This window comes from Schistocerca gregaria, chromosome 9, assembly GCF_023897955.1.
Source record: "Schistocerca gregaria isolate iqSchGreg1 chromosome 9, iqSchGreg1.2, whole genome shotgun sequence".
Lineage (NCBI taxonomy): Eukaryota > Metazoa > Arthropoda > Insecta > Orthoptera > Acrididae > Schistocerca > Schistocerca gregaria.
Genome location: NC_064928.1, coordinates 117,548,070 through 117,568,659, shown reverse-complemented (window position 1 = coordinate 117,568,659; position 20,590 = coordinate 117,548,070). Strand labels below are relative to the sequence as shown.

At 46.2% G+C, this 20,590-nt stretch overlaps 1 protein-coding gene across 1 annotated transcript in view; it reads left to right on the top strand.

Moving 5' to 3' along the window:
• Nucleotides 1–14,793, top strand: part of LOC126291456 (cytochrome P450 4C1-like) — an 87,700-nt gene extending 72,907 nt beyond the window's left edge. The window contains exons 5-6 of the mRNA XM_049984969.1: nucleotides 1,954–2,154; nucleotides 14,365–14,793. Coding sequence (XP_049840926.1) covers nucleotides 1,954–2,154; nucleotides 14,365–14,793 — 630 coding nt within the window. The remainder of the gene's footprint in view (nucleotides 1–1,953; nucleotides 2,155–14,364) is intronic.
• The last annotated feature ends 5,797 nt before the right edge of the window (nucleotides 14,794–20,590 follow it).

Sequence of the window (20,590 nt, the reverse complement as noted above, 5' to 3'; positions counted from 1 at the left end):
TGAGCACTATGGGACTTGACATCTGGGATCATCAGTCCCCTAGAACTTAGAGCTACTTAAACCTAACTAACCTAAGGATATCACACACTCCATGCCCGAGGCAGGATTCGAACCTGTGACCGTAGCAGTCGTGCGGCTTCAGACTGTAGCGCCTAGAACTGCTCGGCCACTCTGGCCGGCCAAGTTCAAGGAACGCATTGTTCGGAGTGAGCACGGCTCACACTGTGTGCATCGAACTTGGTGGTTGTCATATCGAACAGCTGTTATAACATCACAGTAAAGAGGAGTGAAATCTGTACATGTTATTTTCCATGTGACATAGAAACGAACTGTTTCTGGACATTGGTTCCTATGGAAGACTCGATTTACTAAGGCCCTCTACAACGTCTGGAAGTGAGCAACATAAGTTGTGAAACTCCACGTATAAGGAGGCCTAAAATTTTCAAATCAGAATCTCATGAAAACGGTTGGGAGTTGCGTCATCCTGTTTGCATATGTTGACGTCCTAGTTGTGCGCTGCACATCCGGTCAGAATAAATCAAATCGGTAAGGGAAAGTTCGTACAGTCCCCCCGTGAGCTTAATGCCCTCATTCGATGGACAGTTCACATCACCAGTGTCTGAAGTTCTCAGTTTATAAGACTCTGTGGAGAGGTTTGGAATTTAAGCCAGGATATCAGTGCAGAGACTGGTGATCAGGGGTTTATGCCACGACACTATCCCCTTTGCTGTGAGGACAATAGGAAGGCAGGCGACAGAAAGTGGTGGACCCACGAGACTACTTCGACTCGATAACAAGCCCAGTTAGGGCCATTGTTGTGAAAACTTCCTGGCAGATTAAAACTGTGTGCCAGACCGAGACTCGAACTCGGAACCTTTCGCGGGCAAGTGCTCTACCGACTGAGCTACCCAAACTCGACTCACGACCCGTCCTCACAGCTTTACTTCCGCCACTGCCTCGTCTCCTACCGTCCTGAGGACGCGTCGTGAGTCGTGCTTGGGTAGCTGTTGGTAGGGCACTTGCCCGCGAAAGGCAAAGGTCCCGAGTTCGAGTCTCAGTCCGGCACACAGTTTTAACCTGCCAGGAAGTTTCATATCAGCGCACACTCCGCTGCAGAGAGAAAATCTCATTCTGGAAACATCCCCAAGGCTGTGGCTAAGCCATGTTTCCGCAATATCCTTTCTTTCATGAGTGCTGGTTCTGCAAGGTTCGCAGAAGAGCTTCTGTAATGTTTGGATTCTAGGAGACGAGGTACTGGCAGAAGTATAAAGCTGTGAGGACGCGTCGTGAGTCGTGCTTGGGTAGCTCAGTCAGTAGAGCACTTGCCCGCGAAAGGCAAAGGTCCCGAGTTCGAGTCTCCGTCCGGAACACAGTTTTCATGTGCCAGGAAGTTTCATAGCGGCGCACACTCCGCTGCAGAGTGAAAATGTCATTCAGCGCCACTGTTGTTGCCAGAATTGGCAGTTCTGCGCGCTACATGTCGCACCGTTATGTCCACAACTCACTTGCAACTTTAATCTTGTATTCAAATGCACTATACTACAAACGCCATATAAGCAAAATTTTTTGATGTGCTATCATTCCTTGTACAGTAGTTTTAACAATTTGCCTCTCCTCATTCGTGAGTAGCTTTGGAATGGTGCTAGCCGGCCGCGGTGGTCTCGCGGTTCTAGGCGCGCAGTCCGGAACCGTGCGACTGCTACAGTCGCAGGTTCGAATCCTGCCTCGGGCGTGGATGTGTGTGATGTCCTTAGGTTAGTTAGGTTTAAGTAGTTCTAAGTTCTAGGGGACTGATGACCACAGCAGTTGAGTCCCATAGTGCTCAGAGCCATTTGAACCATTTTTTTGGTATGGTGCTGGAGACTGTATTTTCAATTCCCATGAGTATTAATTGTGGTCATTGTGCGCAGTGAATAGTGACTCGAAGCTAATGTAACTGTGACACTTTTGCAGCTGGTGACAATGGCACTGACCGCCACCGACACCACGGCTGTGTGCATGGGCTACGTGCTGGCGGTGCTGGCGCTCCACCCAGACTGGCAGGACGCGGCCCACCGGGAGCTGAAGGACGTCTTCGGCGAGGGCGACGACTACCTGCGTGCTCCCAGCCTCGCAGAGCTGGCCAGCCTCAGGGTCTTGGAGAGCATAATCAAGGTGAGCCGCTACTCACTAATCGACCTCTGAGGTCACAAGTCGTGCATCTAGAGGTGCACACTAAGTTCCATGTGTGGACCACCGTTCGTCTACATCTACATCTACATGACTACTCTGCAATTCACATTTAAGTGCTTGTCAGAGGGTTCATCGAACCACAATCATACTATCTCGCTACCATTCCACTCCCGAACAGCGCGCGGGAAAAACCAATACCTAAAACCTTTCTGTTCGAGCTCTGATTTCTCTTATTTTATTTTGATGATCATTCCTACCTATGTAGGTTGGGCTCAACAAAATATTTTGGCATTCGGAAGAGAAAGTTGGTGACTGAAATTTCGTAAACAGATCTCGCCACGACGAAAAACGTCTTTGCTTTAATGACTTCCATCCCAACTCGCGTATCATATCTGCCACACTCTCTCCCCTATTACGTGATAATACAAAACGAGCTGCCCTTTTTTGCACCCTTTCGATGTCCTCCGTCAATCACACCTAGTAAGGATCCCACACCGCGCAGCAATATTCTAACAGAGGACGAACGAGTGTAGTGTAAGCTGTGGACTTGTTGCATCTTCTGTCCTGCCAATGAACGCAACCTTTGGCTCGTCTTCCCCACAGTATTATCTATGTGGTTTTTCCAACTGAAGTTGTTCGTAATTTTAACACCCAGGTACTTAGTTGAATTGACAGCCCTGAGAATTGTACTATTTATCGAGTAATCGAATTCCAACGGATTTATTTTCGAACTGATGTGGATCACCTCACACTTTTCGTTATTTAGCGTCAACTGCCACCTGACACACCATACAGCAATCTTTTCTAAATAGCTTTGCAACTGATACTGGTTTTCGGATGACCTTACTAGATGGTAAATTACAGCATCATCTGCGAACAACCTAAGAGAACAGCTCAGATTGTCACCCAGGTCATTTATATAGATCAGGAACAGTAGAGGTCCCAGGACGCTTCCCTGGGGAACACCTGATATCACTTCAGTTTTACTCGATGGTTTGCCATTACTACGAACTGCGACCTTCTTGACAGGAAATCACGATCCAGTCGCACAAATGAGACGATACCCTATAGGCCCGCAGCTTGATTAGAAGTCGCTTGTGAGGAACGGTGTCAAAAGCTTTCCGGAAATCTAGAAATACGGAATCAACTTGAGATCCCCTGTCGATAGCGGCCATTACTTCGTGGGAATAAAGAGCTAGCTGCGTTGCACAAGAGCAATGTTTTCTGAAACCAAGCTGATTACGTATCAATAGATCGTTCCCTTCGAGGTGATTCATAATGTTTGAATACAGTACATGCTCCAAAACCGTACTGCAAACCGACGTAAGTGATATAGGTATGTAGTTCGATGGATCACTCCTACTACCCTTCTTGAACACTGGTGCGACCTGCGCAATTTACCAATCTGTAGGTACAGAGCTATCGGTGAGCGAGCGGTTGTATATGAGTGCTAAGTAGGAAGCTATTGTATCAGCGTAATCTGAAAGGAACCTAATCGGTATACAATCTGGACCTGAAGACTTGCCCGTATCAAGAGATTTGAGTTGCTTCGCAACCCCTAAGGTATCTACTTCTAAGAAACTCATGCTAGCAGTTGTTCGTGTTTCAAATTCTGGAATATTCCATTCGTCTTCCCTGGTGAAGGAAGTTTGGAAAACTGCGTTCAGTAACTCCGCTTTAGCGGCACAGTCGTCGGTAACAGTACCATCGGCACTGCGCAGCGAAGGTATTGACTGCGTCTTGCCGCTTGTGTACTTTACATACGACCAGAATTTCTTCGGATTTTCTACTAAATTTCAAGACAATGTTTCGTTGTGGAACCTATTAAAGGCATCTCGCGTTGAAGTCCGTGCCAAATTTCGCGCGTCTGTATATCTTAGCCAATCTTCGGGATTTCGCGTTCTTCTGAACTTCACATGATTTTTCCGTTGCCTCTGCAAGGAGTTCCAATGGCAGGCGGTTCCACTTCTCCCCCAGCTGTACTGACAGCTGCTGAATGGTCGCTGACGCGTGTGGGTGTCATGCAGTATAATCCCCCAAAGCACACTACATGTGCTTGATGGGTTTCAGTCGACGGAACGGGCAGGCCAGTCCATCCCCAAATATCATCTACTTCGAAGAGAACTTCCACCTGCGCTGTTCGATATGGTGTTATCACCTATAAAAAATGAAGTCAGGGCCGAGTGCACCCCTGAAAAGACGCTCATGGGGAAAGAGTACAGCGACACAGTTACGTTGACCGGTGAGCCAACCTCATTCAAAGATCAGGAGGTAACCACGCCCATCCCACATTGCGCCTCCACACTGTGTAGCACTTGGACCTCCAAAACGATCATTTTCTGAAAGACGGCGGTGCCTTCCAGGGGGGCCACTGCCATGGTAATACCATTCAAGCACCTCCCCTTTCATTTTATTTTGATGGTTATCATACAATTTCATTTGCCTTTGGTGCATCTAAATTTTTCCTGGTTCATATTAATCTGATGGACTATTAGGGTCAGGGTAAACGACTGATTGATCTCACAGTACTTGCATTACTTGAGTAGCAGTAGTAGTATTAAACTCGACTATAGACACAGATGTTTGGACGCTGGGCGTGACCATTGCATTAGGGGCAGCTATAGAACTTTTCCAGAGCAGCAAGCAAGTCCGAGATTCCTTTGTAGTCACCGAAAAGGGCCGTGGGTATGCCAGGGCAGTGGTTAATGGGTCCCCGTTCTGGCGGTCAGCCTTGTTCCACTGTCGGCCAAGCAAGTGGGTGCAATCGCCGTGGCTGCATACAAAATGACAATTGTGTAGCACCAACAGTTCATCTGCATTCGCTGCTGACAATATGGCAGTGATCCCTGTTTCTTCAGTATTTCCACTTTCTGGAACTACCTCCAGTGACTGCTCCGTAGTCTTGGCCGGCCGGTGTGGCAGTGCGGTTCTAGGCGCTTCAGTCTGGAAATACTCTACCGATACGGTCGCAGGCTCGAACCCTGCCTCGCCTCGGTCATGGACGTGTGTGATGTCCTTAGGTTAGTTAGGTTCAAGTAGTTCTAAGGTCTAGGGGACTGATGACCTCAGATGTTAAGTCCCATAGTGCTCAGAGCCATTTGAACCGTAGTCTTGTGCTGGTGATGTACACTCCTGGAAATGGAAAAAAGAACACATTGACACCGGTGTGTCAGACCCACCATACTTGCTCTGGACACTGCGAGAGGGCTGTACAAGCAATGATCACACGCACGGCACAGCGGACACACCAGGAACCGCGGTGTTGGCCGTCGAATGGCGCTAGCTGCGCAGCATTTGTGCACCGCCGCCGTTAGTGTCAGCCAGTTTGCCGTGGCATACGGAGCTCCATCGCACTCTTTAACACTGGTAGCATGCCGCGATAGCGTGGACGTGAACCGTATGTGCAATTGACGGACTTTGAGCGAGGTCGTATAGTGGGCATGCGGGAGGCCGGGTGGACGTACCGCCGAATTGCTCAACACGTGGGGCGTGAGGTCTCCACAGTTCATCGATGTTGTCGCCAGTGGTCGGCGGTAGGTGCACGTGCCCGTCGACTTGGGACCGGACCGCAGCGACGCACGGATGCACGCCAAGACCGTAGGATCCTACGCAGTGCCGCAGGGGACCGCACTGCCGCTTCCCAGCAAATTAGGGACACTGTTGCTCCTGGGGTATCGGCGAGGACAATTCGCAACCGTCTCCATGAAGCTGGGCTACAGTCCCGCACACCGTTATGCCGTCTTCCGCTCACGCCCCAACATCGTGCAGCCCGCCTCCAGTGGTGTCGGGACAGGCGTGAATGGAGGGACGAACGGAGACGTGTCGTCTTCAGTGATGAGAGTCGCTTCTGCCTTGGTGCCAATGATGGTCGTATGCGTGTTTGGCGCCGTGCAGGTGAGCGCCACAATCAGGACTGCATACGACCGAGGCACACAGGGCCAACACCCGGTATCATGGTGTGGGGAGCGATCTCCTACACTGGCCGTACACCTCTGGTGATCATCGAGGGGACACTGAATAGTGCACGTTACATTCAAACCGTCATCGAACCCATCGTTCTACCATTCCTAGACCGGCAAGGGAACTTGCTGTTCCAACAGGACAATGCACGTCCGCATGTATCCCGTGCCACCCAACGTGCTCTAGAAAGTGTAAGTCAACTACCCTGGCCAGCAAGGTCTCCGGATCTGTCCCCCATTGAGCATGTTTGGGACTGGATGAAGCGTCGTCTCACGCGGTTTGCACGTCCAGCACGAACGCTGGTCCAACTGAGGCTCCAGGTGGAAATGGCATGGCAATCCGTTCCACAGGACTACATCCAGCATCTCTACGAATGTCTCCACGGGAGAATAGCAGCCTGGATTGCTGCGAAAGGTGGATATACACTGTACTAGTGCCGACATTGTGCATGTTCTGTTGCCTGTGTCTATGTGTCTGTGGTTCTGTCAGTGTGATCATGTGATGTATCTGACCCCAGGAATGTGTCAATATAGTTTCCCCTTCCTGGGACAATGAATTCACGGTGTTCTTATTTCAATTTCCAGGAGTGTAGAATTGTTATTTTGAAAGTTTTGCTTTTTGTTTACGTTTTCATTCACGTTTTTGGCAGCTGCACCAAGAACGTCCATCTTACAGCCGATTTTTTGCATTTTGTTCAGTTTTCTTATGGATGGCAAAAGACTCATTAAGTAGTGGTAATCGCCATCACCACTTTGATCGTGTCGCTTGGTTTCAAAGCTTTGCCAGAAGCTGTACTTTTCGCTCTTCCAATTCCACTGTTTCCTGTCCCATGACAGTTTTTTGCTTTTTATTGTTTCCGCTGAAATTAATACTTTTCATGTTTACTTGGTCATTGGAACTTTCTTCTTGGGTACAGATGCTACGACGGTCGTTTGTATCTTCTGATTCGTATTTTCATCCATTCCAGACATTTCGCCCCATTCAAGAACAGTTCAGATTGCACGACGCAACTGTAGGACAGATAGTCAGCCAGATTATCAGCGTTGTTTGGGAGAAGCTTGCTGCCTAGCACCTAGCAATACCAGACGGTAAAAAATGGACGGAAATTGAAAATGGCTACAAAAAAAGACAGAATTTTCCAAATGCAGTGGGCAGTAAAGATGGAAAGTACATTGTGATTAAGTGCCCTACTAGGAGTGGAACTATGTACTATAACTACAAAACATTTCTCTATTATTTTGCAAGCTGTCACAGATCACGACGTTGGCGGATATGGAAAGCAAAGCGACGGAGGCCCTTTTCCTGCTTCCAGTCTGTACAGGTTCCTTGGAAACTACGATAAAACTTTGCAACTGACTGTCGGCTTTCCAGGGAGTGCAGCTGACACGCCTTTTGTTTTACTGGGTAATGATGCCCACCCACTGAAACCGTACCTTATGAAGCTTTCAGATGAGTAGAAAATGTATAATTATTGTCTTTCAAGACTCAGGACGACCTTTGAATGTGCATTTCGTGTTATGACATCTAAATGGAAAACATTGACAAAACCCATAGAAACCATTGCTGTAAAAGCTGACAAGATTGTGAAATGCATCTGTTCACATATGTAGTGACCGAGAAGGAAGCTTATCAACATCAGAAATGCAGACGTCTTTCAACGAACGCAGTAAGGCAAACCAATTTTCGATAGGTCATAGAATGTTCACTTGATCAACAAGTGCCTCTCAACATGTGACAGATGCTTCCAAGAGTTATTTCAATGGCCCAGGAGGTTTAGTTCCATGTGCCAAACCAATGCTTAAGCATTAAGACCTAATTTATGTTATTAATTATCAAGCCATTCCATTAAGTTCTAGGGTATTTGTGATCTGTCGTTGCAACTACAAAAATCCGTTTCCTTTTCACCAGGCACGTTTCGCTTTATTGAGGTAAAGCATCATCAGTAATATGTAATTAAGTTATTTACATTTTGATTTGCTTTAAGATCGAAAAACAGTTCGTTAACAGTATGTTGGTTTGTACTTACGTAAACATCGGGAAATGCCGTCTGATAGTCCATGGTTGATCTTTTTCTTCTGTAGACAGTGGTAGTTGTTGTCTAGTTTTTAATTGTTTCTCAGCACTACCCATTTCTTTTGTTTTTCACACCACACTTTTTCCCACGCCACTTTTTTCTGTTAGTTTTTTACACTTCTAAGTATATGTAGTGGTTTGCGTTTCGTAGTGTTGCCAACACAACCTTGTCGCTAGTCTGACCTAAAATCTTTTTTCTTTTTGATTATTGTATGTGAGTAATTCTGTTTAATTATGTTGCTGTGTATTTATATGTTACTTACATACAATAATTAAAAATGCATTAAGCATTATATTTCAGTGTATTATTTCTTTGTTATTAACTCAAAGCGGTATCCAGTTTGAAGGAAGTACCTACATACACCACTGATGATATCTACAGTATTTTATCACTGTACGAAGCGTAGTTTAGGAGAGGAACTACATTTCCAAAGAAATGTAAATAGGTGTCAATATCGTTTTTATAAATAGTTACGGAATTAGAAAAAGTCTGTTGGAAGGTAATTCTCATATGACTCTACCGAATAACTTCCTGCGTTATCTTAGAGAACAGAATAACATATCTAGCTTCAGAATACAGTTAATGGCATATTTCCTGGAGCAACAATAATGGCAGCCATTCTCCCTGTACGCACTCGTTATTCCTGTACATACTTGTTTCCAAACACATCTTCCTCATTTCTCTTTACACTTTTCTGATGCAGTCTTCTTAAATTTCCTTTCCTCAGAACTCAGTGTATCAGAAAACATCTGTGTAATTCTTTTTGTATGTTCCACTATTATTATTAGTACTATAGTCATTTTTCTTTCCTTTCTCAGACGTTATGTCTCGTTAAAAACGGAAAGTGACGTGGACCTTGATCAAGCGTGACTTCCTTTTAACTGTACGGTATATGTTACTTTGCATTTAGGAACTTTCGGGTAATTGAACATGTATCAATAATTAAAGATTGTATTTATACGTTTTAATGTAGCTGTATTGCGTTGATGTACTGGTAGATATTGTGTGGTGTGACGCCTGTAGTTGACAGTACAATTGGTATAATGTCAACTTTACCCTGATGCCACATGTTTTTGACTTCCTCAGCCAGTTGGATGTATTTTTCAATTTTTTCTCCTGTTTTCTTCTGTATATTTGTTGTATTGGGTATGGATATTTCGATTAGTTGTGTTAATTTCTTCTTTTTATTGGTGAGTATGATGTCAGGTTTGTTATGTGGTGTTTCTTTATCTGTTATAATGGTTCTGTTCCAGTATAATTTGTATTCATCATTCTGCAGTACATTTTGTGGTGCATACTTGTATGTGGGAACGTGTTGTTTTATTAATTTGTGGTGTATGGCAAGTTGTTGATGTGTTATTTTTACTACATTGTCATGTCTTCTGGGGTATTCTGTATTTGCTAGTGTTGTAATCCGCTTGTGATGTGATCTACTGTTTCTATTTCTTGTTTGCAAAGTCTGCGTTTATCTGTTGTGGTATTGGGATCTTTAAAAATATGATTGCTATAATTTCTGGTGTTTATTGTTTGATCCTGTATTGCAATCATGAATCCTTTCGTCTCACTGTATATATTGCCTTTTCTTAGCCATGTGTTGGATGCGTCTTGATCGATGTGTGGCTGTGTTAGATGATACAGGTGCTACCCATGTACTGTTTTATTTTTCCAATTTACTTTCTTCGTATCTGTTGATGTTATGTGATCTAAAGTGTTGTAGAAGTGGTTATGAAATTTCAATGGTGTAGCCGATGTATTTATATGAGTGACTGCTTTGTGTATTTTGCTAGTTTCTGCTCGTTCTAGAAAGAATTTTCTTAAATTGTCAACCTGTCCATAATGTTGGTCTTTTATGTCGATAAATCCCCTTCCCACTTCCTTTCTGCTTAATGTGAATCTTTCTGTTGCTGAATGTATGTGATGTATTCTATATTTGAGGCGTTGTGATCGTGTAAGTCCATTGAGTACTTCTAGGTCTGTATTACACCATTTCACAACTCAAAATGAGCAGGTCAATATTGGTATAGCATAAGTATTTATAGTTTTTGTTTGTTTCTTGCTGTCAATTCTGTTTTCAGTATTTTTGTCAGTCTTTGTCTATATTTTTCTTTTACTTCTTCTTTAATACACTCCTGGAAACAGAAAAAAGAACACATTGACACCGGTGTATAAGACCCACCATACTTGCTCCGGACACTGCGAGAGGGCTGTACAAGCAATGATCACACGCACGGCATAGCGGACACACCAGGAACCGCGGTGTTGGCCGTCGAATGGCGCTAGTTGCGCAGCATTTGTGCACCACCGCCGTCAGTGTCAGCCAGTTTGCAGTGGCATACGGAGCTCCATCGCAGTCTTTAACACTGGTAGCATGCCGCGACAGCGTGGACGTGAACCGTATGTGCAGTTGACGGACTTTGAGCGAGGGCGTATAGTGGGCATGCGGGAGGCCGGGTGAACGTACCGCCGAATTGCTCAACACGTGGGGCGTGAGGTCTCCACAGTACATCGATGCTGTCGCCAGTAGTCGGCGGAAGGTGCACGTGCCCGTCGACCTGGGACCGGACCGCAGCGACGCACGGATGCACGCCAAAACCGTAGGATCCTACGAAGTGCCGTAGGGGACCGCACCGCCACTTCCCAGCAAATTAGGGACACTGTTGCTCCTGGGGTATCGGCGAGGACCATTCGCAACCGTCTCCATGAAAAGCTGGGCTACGGTCCCGCACGGTGTTAGGCCGTCTTCCGCTCACGCCCCAACATCGTGCAGCCCGCCTCCAGTGGTGTCGCGACAGGCGTGAATGAAGGGACGAATGGAGACGTGTCGTCTTCAGCGATGAGAGTCGCTTCTGCCTTGGTGCCAATGATGGTCGTATGCGTATTTGGCGCCGTGCAGGTGAGCGCCACAACCAGGACTGCATACGACCGAGGCACACAGGGCCAACACCCGGCATCATCGTGTGGGGAGCGATCTCCTACACTGGCCGTACACGTCTGGTCGTCGAGGGGACACTGAATAGTGCACGGTACATCCAAACCGTCATCGAACCCATCGTTCTACCATTCCTAGACCGGCAAGGGAACTTGCTGTTCCAACAGGACATTGCACGTCCGCATGTATCCCGTGCCACCCAACGTGCTCTAGAAGGTGTAAGTCAACTACCCTGGCCAGCAAGATCTCCGGATCTTTCCCCCATTGAGCATGTTTGGGACTGGATGAAGCGTCGTTTCACGCGGTCTGCACATCCAACACGAACGCTGGTCCAACTGAGGCGCCAGGTGGAAATGGCATGGCAAGCCGTTCCACAGGACTACATCCAGCATCTCTACGATCGTCTCCACGGGAGAATAGCAGCCTGCATTGCTACGAAAGGTGGATATACACTGTACTAGTGCCGACATTGTGCATGCTCTGTTGCCTGTGTCTATGTGCCTGTGGTTCTGTCAGTGTGATCATGTGATGTATCTGACCCCAGGAATGTGTCAATAAAGTTTCCCGTTCCTGGGACAATGAATTCACGGTGTTCTTATTTCAATTTCCAGGAGTGTATTTGTATTATCTATTCCTATTTTTTTGTCTGTATCCTAGATATTTATAGGCGTCTGTGTTTTGCATCGCTTTTATGCAGTCGCTGTGGTTATCCAATATGTAATCGTCTTGTCTAGTGTGTGTTCCCTTGACTATGCAAGATTTCTTACGTTTGTCTGTTCCAAAAGCCATATTTATATCATTGCTGAATACTTCTGTTATCTTTAGTAATTGGTTGAGTTGCTGATTTGTTGCTGCCAGTAGTTTTAGATCATCCATGTATAGCAAATGTGTGATTTTGTGTGGGTATGTTACAGTAATATTGTATCCATAATTTGTATTGTTTAGCTTGTTGGATAGTGGGTTTAGAGCAAGGCAGAACCAGAGAATACTTAATGAGTCTCCTTGGTATATTCCACGCTTAATCTGTATTGGCTGTGATGTGATATTATTTGAAATTGTTTGGATATTAAGTGTGGTTTTCCAATTTCTCATTACTATGTTTAGGAACTGTATCAATTTAGGATCTACTTTGTATATTTCCAATATTTGTGGTAACCATGAGTGGAGTGCACTATCAAAAGCTTTTTGGTACTCGATGTATGCGTAATGTAGCGACCTTTGTTTAGTTTTAGCTTGATATGTCACCTCTGCATCTATTATCAGTTGCTCTTTACATCCTCGTGCTCCTTTGCAACAGCCTTTTTGTTCTTCATTTATAATTTTGTTCTGTGTTGTATGTGTCATTAATTTATGTGTAACGACAAGTTAATATTTTGTATATTGTTGGTAGGCATGTTACGGGGCGATATTTTGCTGGGTTTGCTGTGTCTGCTTGATCTTTAGGTTTCAGATAAGTTATTCCACGTGTGAGTGTATCAGGGAATGTGTATGGTGTGCAAGATAACTGTTAAATAATTTAGTTAGATGTGAATGTGTTGAGGTGATCTTCTTTAGCCAGAAATTTGCTATTTTATCTTTTCCAGGGACTTTCCAATTGTGTGTAGAATGCTTGAGTGACTTCATGTTGCAAAATTATCGCTTCAGGAATTTGTGGTATAATCTTGTATGTGTCTGTTTCTGCTTGTATCCGCCATGCATGCCTGTAATGTTGTACCGGATGTGACCATTTGGTGCTCCAGAAGTGTTCCATGTCTGTTATGTTTGGTGAATTGTCCATTTTAATGTGTGTGTTATCTAATGTCTGTTAAAATTTCTTTTGGTTTGTGTTGAATGTTTGGTTTTGTTTCCTTCTATTTTCACTTTTTTTGTATCTTCTAAGTCGTTTGGCCAATGCTAGTAATTTCTGCTTCTATTCATCTAACTACTCTATCGCTTCTTGTTGTGAGATGTTAGCTAACCTTTTTCATTTCTTATAAATTGTGTTAGCTGTCCGATGTCTTTCTCAGTTTTTCTATTCTGATCTGTAGCCTGTGTTGCCATGCTGGTTTTGTGGTTTTTTCTGTGTGTTGGTTTGTTCTGATCTCTGCCTAGTGTGTATATTTTGTGTACTGAGTGCTCCTATATAAACCAGTAGTTGTAACTCTTCCATAGTTGTATTTTCATTTATTTTGTCGTATATGATTGTGTTGATAGTTGTTATTGTTATTTCGATTTGTGGGTTATTTGGTGGTCTATGCAAGAATGGTCTAATGCCTGTATTTGCGTCTTTGTATTTTATATATGTTAGCTGAAATTTTTCTTCTATATCTAACATGTGTGTCACTTCATGTTCTATTTGTGCTTGTTCTGGTGGCTGTCTTAAGATCTCGTTTTCCTCTGAATGTTTAACTGATGTGCAGTGTTCTTTGTTTGTTTGATCTGGGATGTTTGAGTCCACTACTGTATTTTCTTCTTCTTCTGATTGCACATTATTTTGTTTCAGTATTTGTTGTACTTCTTGTTTTCTAATTCTGACTGGGGTATCCTGTTATTTTTTATTATTACACAGATCTGATCAGCTAGTCGTCGTACTGTTAAAAATTTTAATTCTGGGTATCTGGTAATAAATTTTGTTTATACTTGTGATCTGTATCCAGTTGTGTTGGTTCCTAAGTTTGCTGCTTGGTAATAACAGAACATGAGGTCTCGGTTAACTTCATTATGATTATTATTATTACCAGTCGCAGCAGCAATAGTAGTAGAAGTATCGCAGTTCATAGTCAGTGTTACTTACTGACATTGACTCACATACTGTCATTTATGTCTTAGGTAATTATGATAATAAAAAGGTAATGTATGGGTAGCACCCCGGTCTGACGTAAGACAGGGCCTGTTGGCTCTGATCAGATCAGGTTAAATAAGTAAACTGCTAAAGAAAGTATGTGGTCTATGCTTACCAACCGAATTAAAATAAATGGTATCGTCTTTTTCACTAGTGCATGGGTGAATAACCCGAAACTAATGAAACCAACATAATTACTGTTTTGTGTGTTCAAGCATAAAGGTTTTACCTGCTTAATAGCATACATTTAACAAGTCAGCCAATTTGCAAAGGAACAGACGTCTGATGCTGTTTTATACATGGGTCTTCGATTCCTTAAAGAATCTTGAGTAGGGGGTTGTTGGCACCTAAAGAAAGGAGAAGCCTTTATACTCAATCTGTATGTCAGTGCCTGGAATGATACTACAGGAGACGCTGCGGCTGTTCCCGGTGGTTCCGCTGATCCCCCGGATGGTCACGGAGGACATCTGGTTATCCAGAGGGCGGGTACTAGTACCGAAGGGCGCGATGCTGGCCATGGTGCCCTTCCTCACGCACCGCCTGCCGCAGTTCTTCCCAGACCCGCTGAAGTTCGACCCTTCGCGCTTCCTCGAGTGTCGAGGCGGAGAGGAGCACCCCTGCAGCTACCTGCCGTTCGGATTGGGCGCACGCAACTGCGTGGGCTCCCAGTACGCGCGCCTCGAGATCAAAGTCTTCCTGGCGACCGTCTTGAGACGCTTCCGGTTCCTGCCGCACAGCCGCTGGGAGGACCTCGAACACACCGCGCTCACCATCACCCTACACACCGTCAAACCGATCGAGGTCTACTGTGTGCCTCTGCAAGAGTCTGGCATGTAGTGCTGCCACCCGGCACACCCTCGGACTTAATGTGTTCCTGGCGAACGCCCAAAGGTCCTTCTGCTCTCTAGTCACTGCCACTGGGACTTTCCATCAGCCTTCACACCATACAATCAGGGGTTCCTGTTCGCTCCTGCTAGGATCCAACACATAGCATCACTCTCATGACGCTATTAAAGCTCATTGTTCCCTATTCAGTGTTAACAGGAGATGCACAGTCAATGAGAGGAGCTGGGGAAAACATACCCTCTTTCAGCCTGCACACTGTCCAGCTAATCACTGTTTCCTGGGTGCATCTGCAGGTGTCCACTGTGTAGGAGCACAATGTGATGAACAGCGAGAGCCACTTCTGTCTCCTGTTAAACAGCCACTTTTAGGACTTGGAGTGCTACACCCTTTTACGTCAGCCTTCACACCAAGCAATCACGGACACCTGTATGCTCCTGCTGGACCCAGAACATCAGATTGCTCTTGTGACATTGTCTTCCTAGCCAATTCTTACAGGAGATTCAGCTTCCTGTTACACATCCACTGGGAAGGTCTGAAAGGCAACGCATTCTCCTTAATACTGTACACAGTCCATCTGAGCAGCTTTTACTGCAAGGCACCGACCACATAATAATTCACTTTACACTGCTGGAACTCATTCTCTTTGACGCCATCGTCCTGAAGCACATCAGTTTCTTACTGAACAGCTGTTGGGAAGACCTAATTCCTCTCCCTCTCCACCCATCCACATACTGTTATCATGGCCTCCTGCATGCCCATAGAAGAGCCCAGCCTGTTCACCGCCTAACACACTGCTGGACTTCCTGGTACATATCCTGCTTCCTACTGACCAGGGCTTCCTGTGCACATCTGCACAGGCCTACAACTTAGGATCGCTCCCATAACATTGCTAAATCTCAAGGTCTTCCTACCTGATATCCAGGTGATACACAACTGTTGGGACAACCTGAAGGCTAGGCCATGGAGGATAATGCGTTCTCCTTGAGAATGTGCGCCATACACCCAGCCTTCCTTACATCTGATCAGGTACTCCTGTGTGTTCCTGCAGAGGTTAGCTCTCATGACATTGCTAAACCTAAAGGCCTTCCTATCAAAAACTCAGGTGCTACATAACCATTTGGACGAACTGGAAGACAGCATTCTCTTTGAGACTGTCCACCATCCATCCATGCAGGATCTTCTGCATTCTACCAACCATATAGCACTGCACTCCACATTGCTGGAGTTCTTCTTTCCTGTGATTCTTGAGTTTCTCCCGGCGTATTTGATAATCAAAATATCCACGGGTGTACTGCCGGTCTATAGTGTCCAACGGGCACAATATTTCGGCGATCAAACATGTCGCCATCATCAGGTGAACTGACGGACTGAGCTCCTGTGAACGTGCCGGCACGGAGATCCGTACGCTATGGCTGCTCAGGGGGAACTGGGTTCGGTCGCGGCGGCGGTCGATTTAAATACCCTCCGCCCGCGGCGCGCTCCCTCCGCCGTCCGCGCCACGCGCTACGGTAGCGCGGTGGAACAGATTGCGACGGCGTCTGAGATGACTAGACTATATGGACTCCCGAAGGTTCACAAAGAGGGGGTACCATTACGCCACATTGTCAGCAACATCAGGGCACCTACATATTTGTTGGCCAAATACCTGACGGGAATATTAAGTCCTTATGTGGGTAAATGCCCTCATCACATCCGTAATTCCGTGGATTTTGTTAAACGCCTTGATAGCTTCAGGTTGGATGAGTCAGATGTCATGGTGAGTTTTGACGTCGTTTCCTTGTTTACGAGGGTACCCCTGCGAGAGTCGCTAGTTGATTGGTCAGAGGTTTGACGAGAATACCACTGAACTTTTTAGGCATGTCTTGACTTCCACGTATTTTCTTTTTAATGGAGAATACTACGAACAAACGGAGGGAGTCGCCATGGGTAGCCCACTCTCACCGGTAGTAGCGAATTACATGGAGAACTTCGAGGAGGAAGCCCTGTCGTCATCCGAATGGAAACCTACTTGCTTTTTACGTTACGTGGACGACACGTTCGTCATCTGGCCACATGGTATGGATAAACTCCTTGACTTCCTTACACATCTAAACTCCATACACCCCAACATCAAATTCACTATGGAGACTGAAACGGAGGGTAAATTACCTTTCCTTGACGTCTTGGTTAGGAGAAGGGCTGACAGCACCCTAGGTCATGGGGTGTATCGAAAGACAACACACTAGTACATAGGGCTCGCACTATCTCTGACACATAGAGTCTACCCCAGGAATTGGAACATCTGAGAACTGTGTTTCGAGAAAATGGGTACTCAGAGTGGCAGATCCAACGTGCTCTCCGCCCAACCACTGCAGCACAACCTGTTGAGATGGATGAAGTCACGAGGGAGGAGGTAGGCACTGCATTTATTCCATACACAGGCGCACTCTCGGGGAAAATCGCCCGCATTCTGAAGAAACACCGGGTCGGAACTGTGTTTTGTCCTCCGAATAAAACTCGTGCAGTGGTGGGGAGCGCCAAAGATGACCTCGGTTTGAGGAAGGCCGGCGTGTACAAGATTCCGTGTCAATGTGGCAAGTCGTATATTGGTCAGACGATGCGTACGTCGAGGACCGATGCCGTGAACACCAGAGGCACACTCGGCTGATGTATCCGAGCAAGTCGGCGGTCGCTGAACATTGTTTGTCGGAAAATCACGCCATGGAGTATGTCCGCACGAGAATTCTGGTACAGACGTCGAGATACTGGGACAGCGTTGTTGGAGAGGCCATCGAAATTCGCACCAATGACGACCTCATAAACCGTGACTGTGGCTATAATCGTAGCAAAGCTTGGGAACCAGCGATTGGATTAATCAAGAGTAAATCGAGCAAACGCATAGTTGGGACGACCACGGCGGACAGAGCCATCACACCGACGTCATCTCAGACGCCGTCGCAATCTGTTCCACCGCGCTACCGTGGCGCGGGGCGCGGACGGTGGAGGGAGCGCGCCGCGGGCGGAGGGTATTTAAATCGGCCGCCGCCGCGACTGAACCCAGTTCCCCCTGGGCAGCCATAGCGTACGGATGTCCATGCCGGCACGTTCACAGGAGCTCAGTCCGTCAGTTCACCTGGCGATGGCGACATGTTTGATTGCCGAAATATTGTGCCCGTTGGACACTATAGACCGGCAGTACACCCGTGGATATTTTGATTCTTCTTTCCTGTTTATCATCCTGAAGCCCTTCAGCTTCCTGCCACAGTTATTGGGAGGGCCTGGAGTACATCCCATTCTTCTCAGCCTATATACTGTCTAGGTGATTAGGGTCACCAGTGTGTCTCTGCAGAGACCCAGTAAATTGGAAAACGAGTCTGCCTGGTGTGAGGCACTGCCAGTTCCTGCTGCACAGCAGCTTACAGGAAGTGGAGGGCAATGCACTCTCCTTCAGACTATATACACTAATCAGCTAGAACTTTCTGGACACCTGCCTGATAGCCAGTATGTCTACCGTTGGCGTGGATAACAGCGGCAACGCATTGTGGCATGGGAGCAATGAGGCCTTGGTAGGTCGCTGGAAGTTGTTGACACCACATCTGCACACACCAGTCTCCTAATTCCCACAAATTCTCGGGCTCTGACTACACGATCAGTGACCCGAGATCTGTTTGGGCGATTTGTTGACCCCACACATCTATTGGAACTCACAACTGTGTTCCTCGAACCACTCCTTCACGCTTTTGGCCTTCTGACATGGCGCATTATCTTGTTGAAAAGTGCCACTGCCATTGGAAAACATGATCATCATCATGATGTGTACATGGACTGTAACCTGTGTATGATACATTTTGGCCATCATGGTGCCTTGCACGAGTTCCTTTGAAACCATGGATGCCCATGTGAATGTCCCCCAGAGCGAAATGGAGTCGCTGCCAGATTGTCTCTCTCCCACAGTACAGGTGTCGAGGAGTTGTTCCCCTGGAAGACGACCGATTCACACCCTCCCATAGGCATGATGAAGAAGGTTTCACGATATATCAGACCATGTAATGGTCCGCCACTGCTGAAACTTCAAGTACCAATAGTTGCCAATGTTTTGGGGTTAACACTGGTACATGCATGGGTCGTTGGCTGCGGAGGCCCATCGTTGGGAATGTTCGGTGCACTGTGTGTTCAGAGACACTTGTACTCTGCCCAGTATTAAAGCGAGATCTTATTTCCACCCGTCCTATTTCTCCAGTCTGCCCAACTTACAATATCTGACGTATGTGACAAGGCGTGGTCGCCCATCTCCACGAAGTTTGGACGTGGTTTCACCTTGTCTTCGCCACCTGTTGAAACACTCACAGCAGCATTCCTCGAACACCAAACAAATTGTGCAGTTTCCGAAACGCTTGTGACGAGCCTCCAGGCCATCACAATCTGCCCTCAATCAAATAGATACATTGCTTGCCTTCCCCGTTCTATACACAGACAGCACACTCACTGATGCTACATGCACCATACGTGTGTCTGCCTAACAGTCATTCCTCGCCAGGAGACGTTGGTTTCGCCTCGGCGGTTTTATATCGACAGTAAGTCAGTGTGCTGCCTGATCAGTCTTTAATGCATTCAATCAGGGTCTCTTGTGTGCCTAAGCAGGGTCTCATCGCATAAATCACCCTCCAAATTTCTAAAACCCTCAGTCTCCATAACCAGTGCCCAATGGAGGTTTTGTTTTCTACTACACGCTCACTGGAAGGACCTGGAGGATAATACGTTCTTCATCACCCTATAGATCATTTATCTGATGAACGTCTCGTTTGTGCCTTCGAAAAGCCTAATATAATCACTGTCCTTACTGATGTAGTTTAAATTTTTCCTGGCCCAAAATTTTTAAGTGTTTCCCCTTCCTACTACAGTGCATCCTCCACTGGAGTACACAACATCCAGTCCATTAGTCTAGAGAAGCTTAACGCTTCTGGCCCACAATAAGAAACACTGATGGTGGTCAATGTATTCCTGGCCAATGGCCTAAGGTGCTTCCGCTTCCTGCTGTGCAGCTGCTGGAGTAGACCTGGTAGACAATGTATTATCAACAGTACACTATCCAGCTGATCAGGGCCTCCTGTATGTATGTGCCTATGCACGGATCGAGTGTACGACACCCACGCAGGTGGAGTCTTTTGCATACCTCTATAGGAGCCAACTGCGTACCACAACACTCCACATTACTGGAACTCAAGGTCTTCATGGACGCCACCCTGAACCTCTCCCACTTCCTGCCACACTGGTGCTGTGATGATCTGCACCACAACGCCCGCTCAGTAATACACAGACTGGACAATCAGGGCTTCCTTCATGCTTCAGGAGGGTTCCAGCACGGATGGAGCTCAGGGTCTTCCTGCTCATTATCAGGAGGTGCTTCTGCTTTCTGCTGCAGAGCAGCTAGAATGATGTAAGCGACAGTGCACCGCCTGCCAGCCTCCAAACTGTCCACCTGACACAGTTTCCCACACATCTCTGCAGGTGCCCCCAGCAGGCAGCTTATATGACTACTGTCAACACTGACCGGCAACAAGCTGCAGCTTATCTAATGAGTGGATTCTGATGAGCACTTCAAACGGAGATTTCTCTATTAAGATGCACATCCTGATCTGTATATGCAATAATCTGTTGATTCACCAATTTTATTGTGTAAAATATCGCTTCTGTTGTTAACGCATGTGTTCTGACCAAGTATAGAAATGTTTCTGTTTTTGATGTGTCTGAGTATTGTCTACGTTGTAATTAATAAGCTAATCTGGAAGTATTATATTCTATGTGAAGT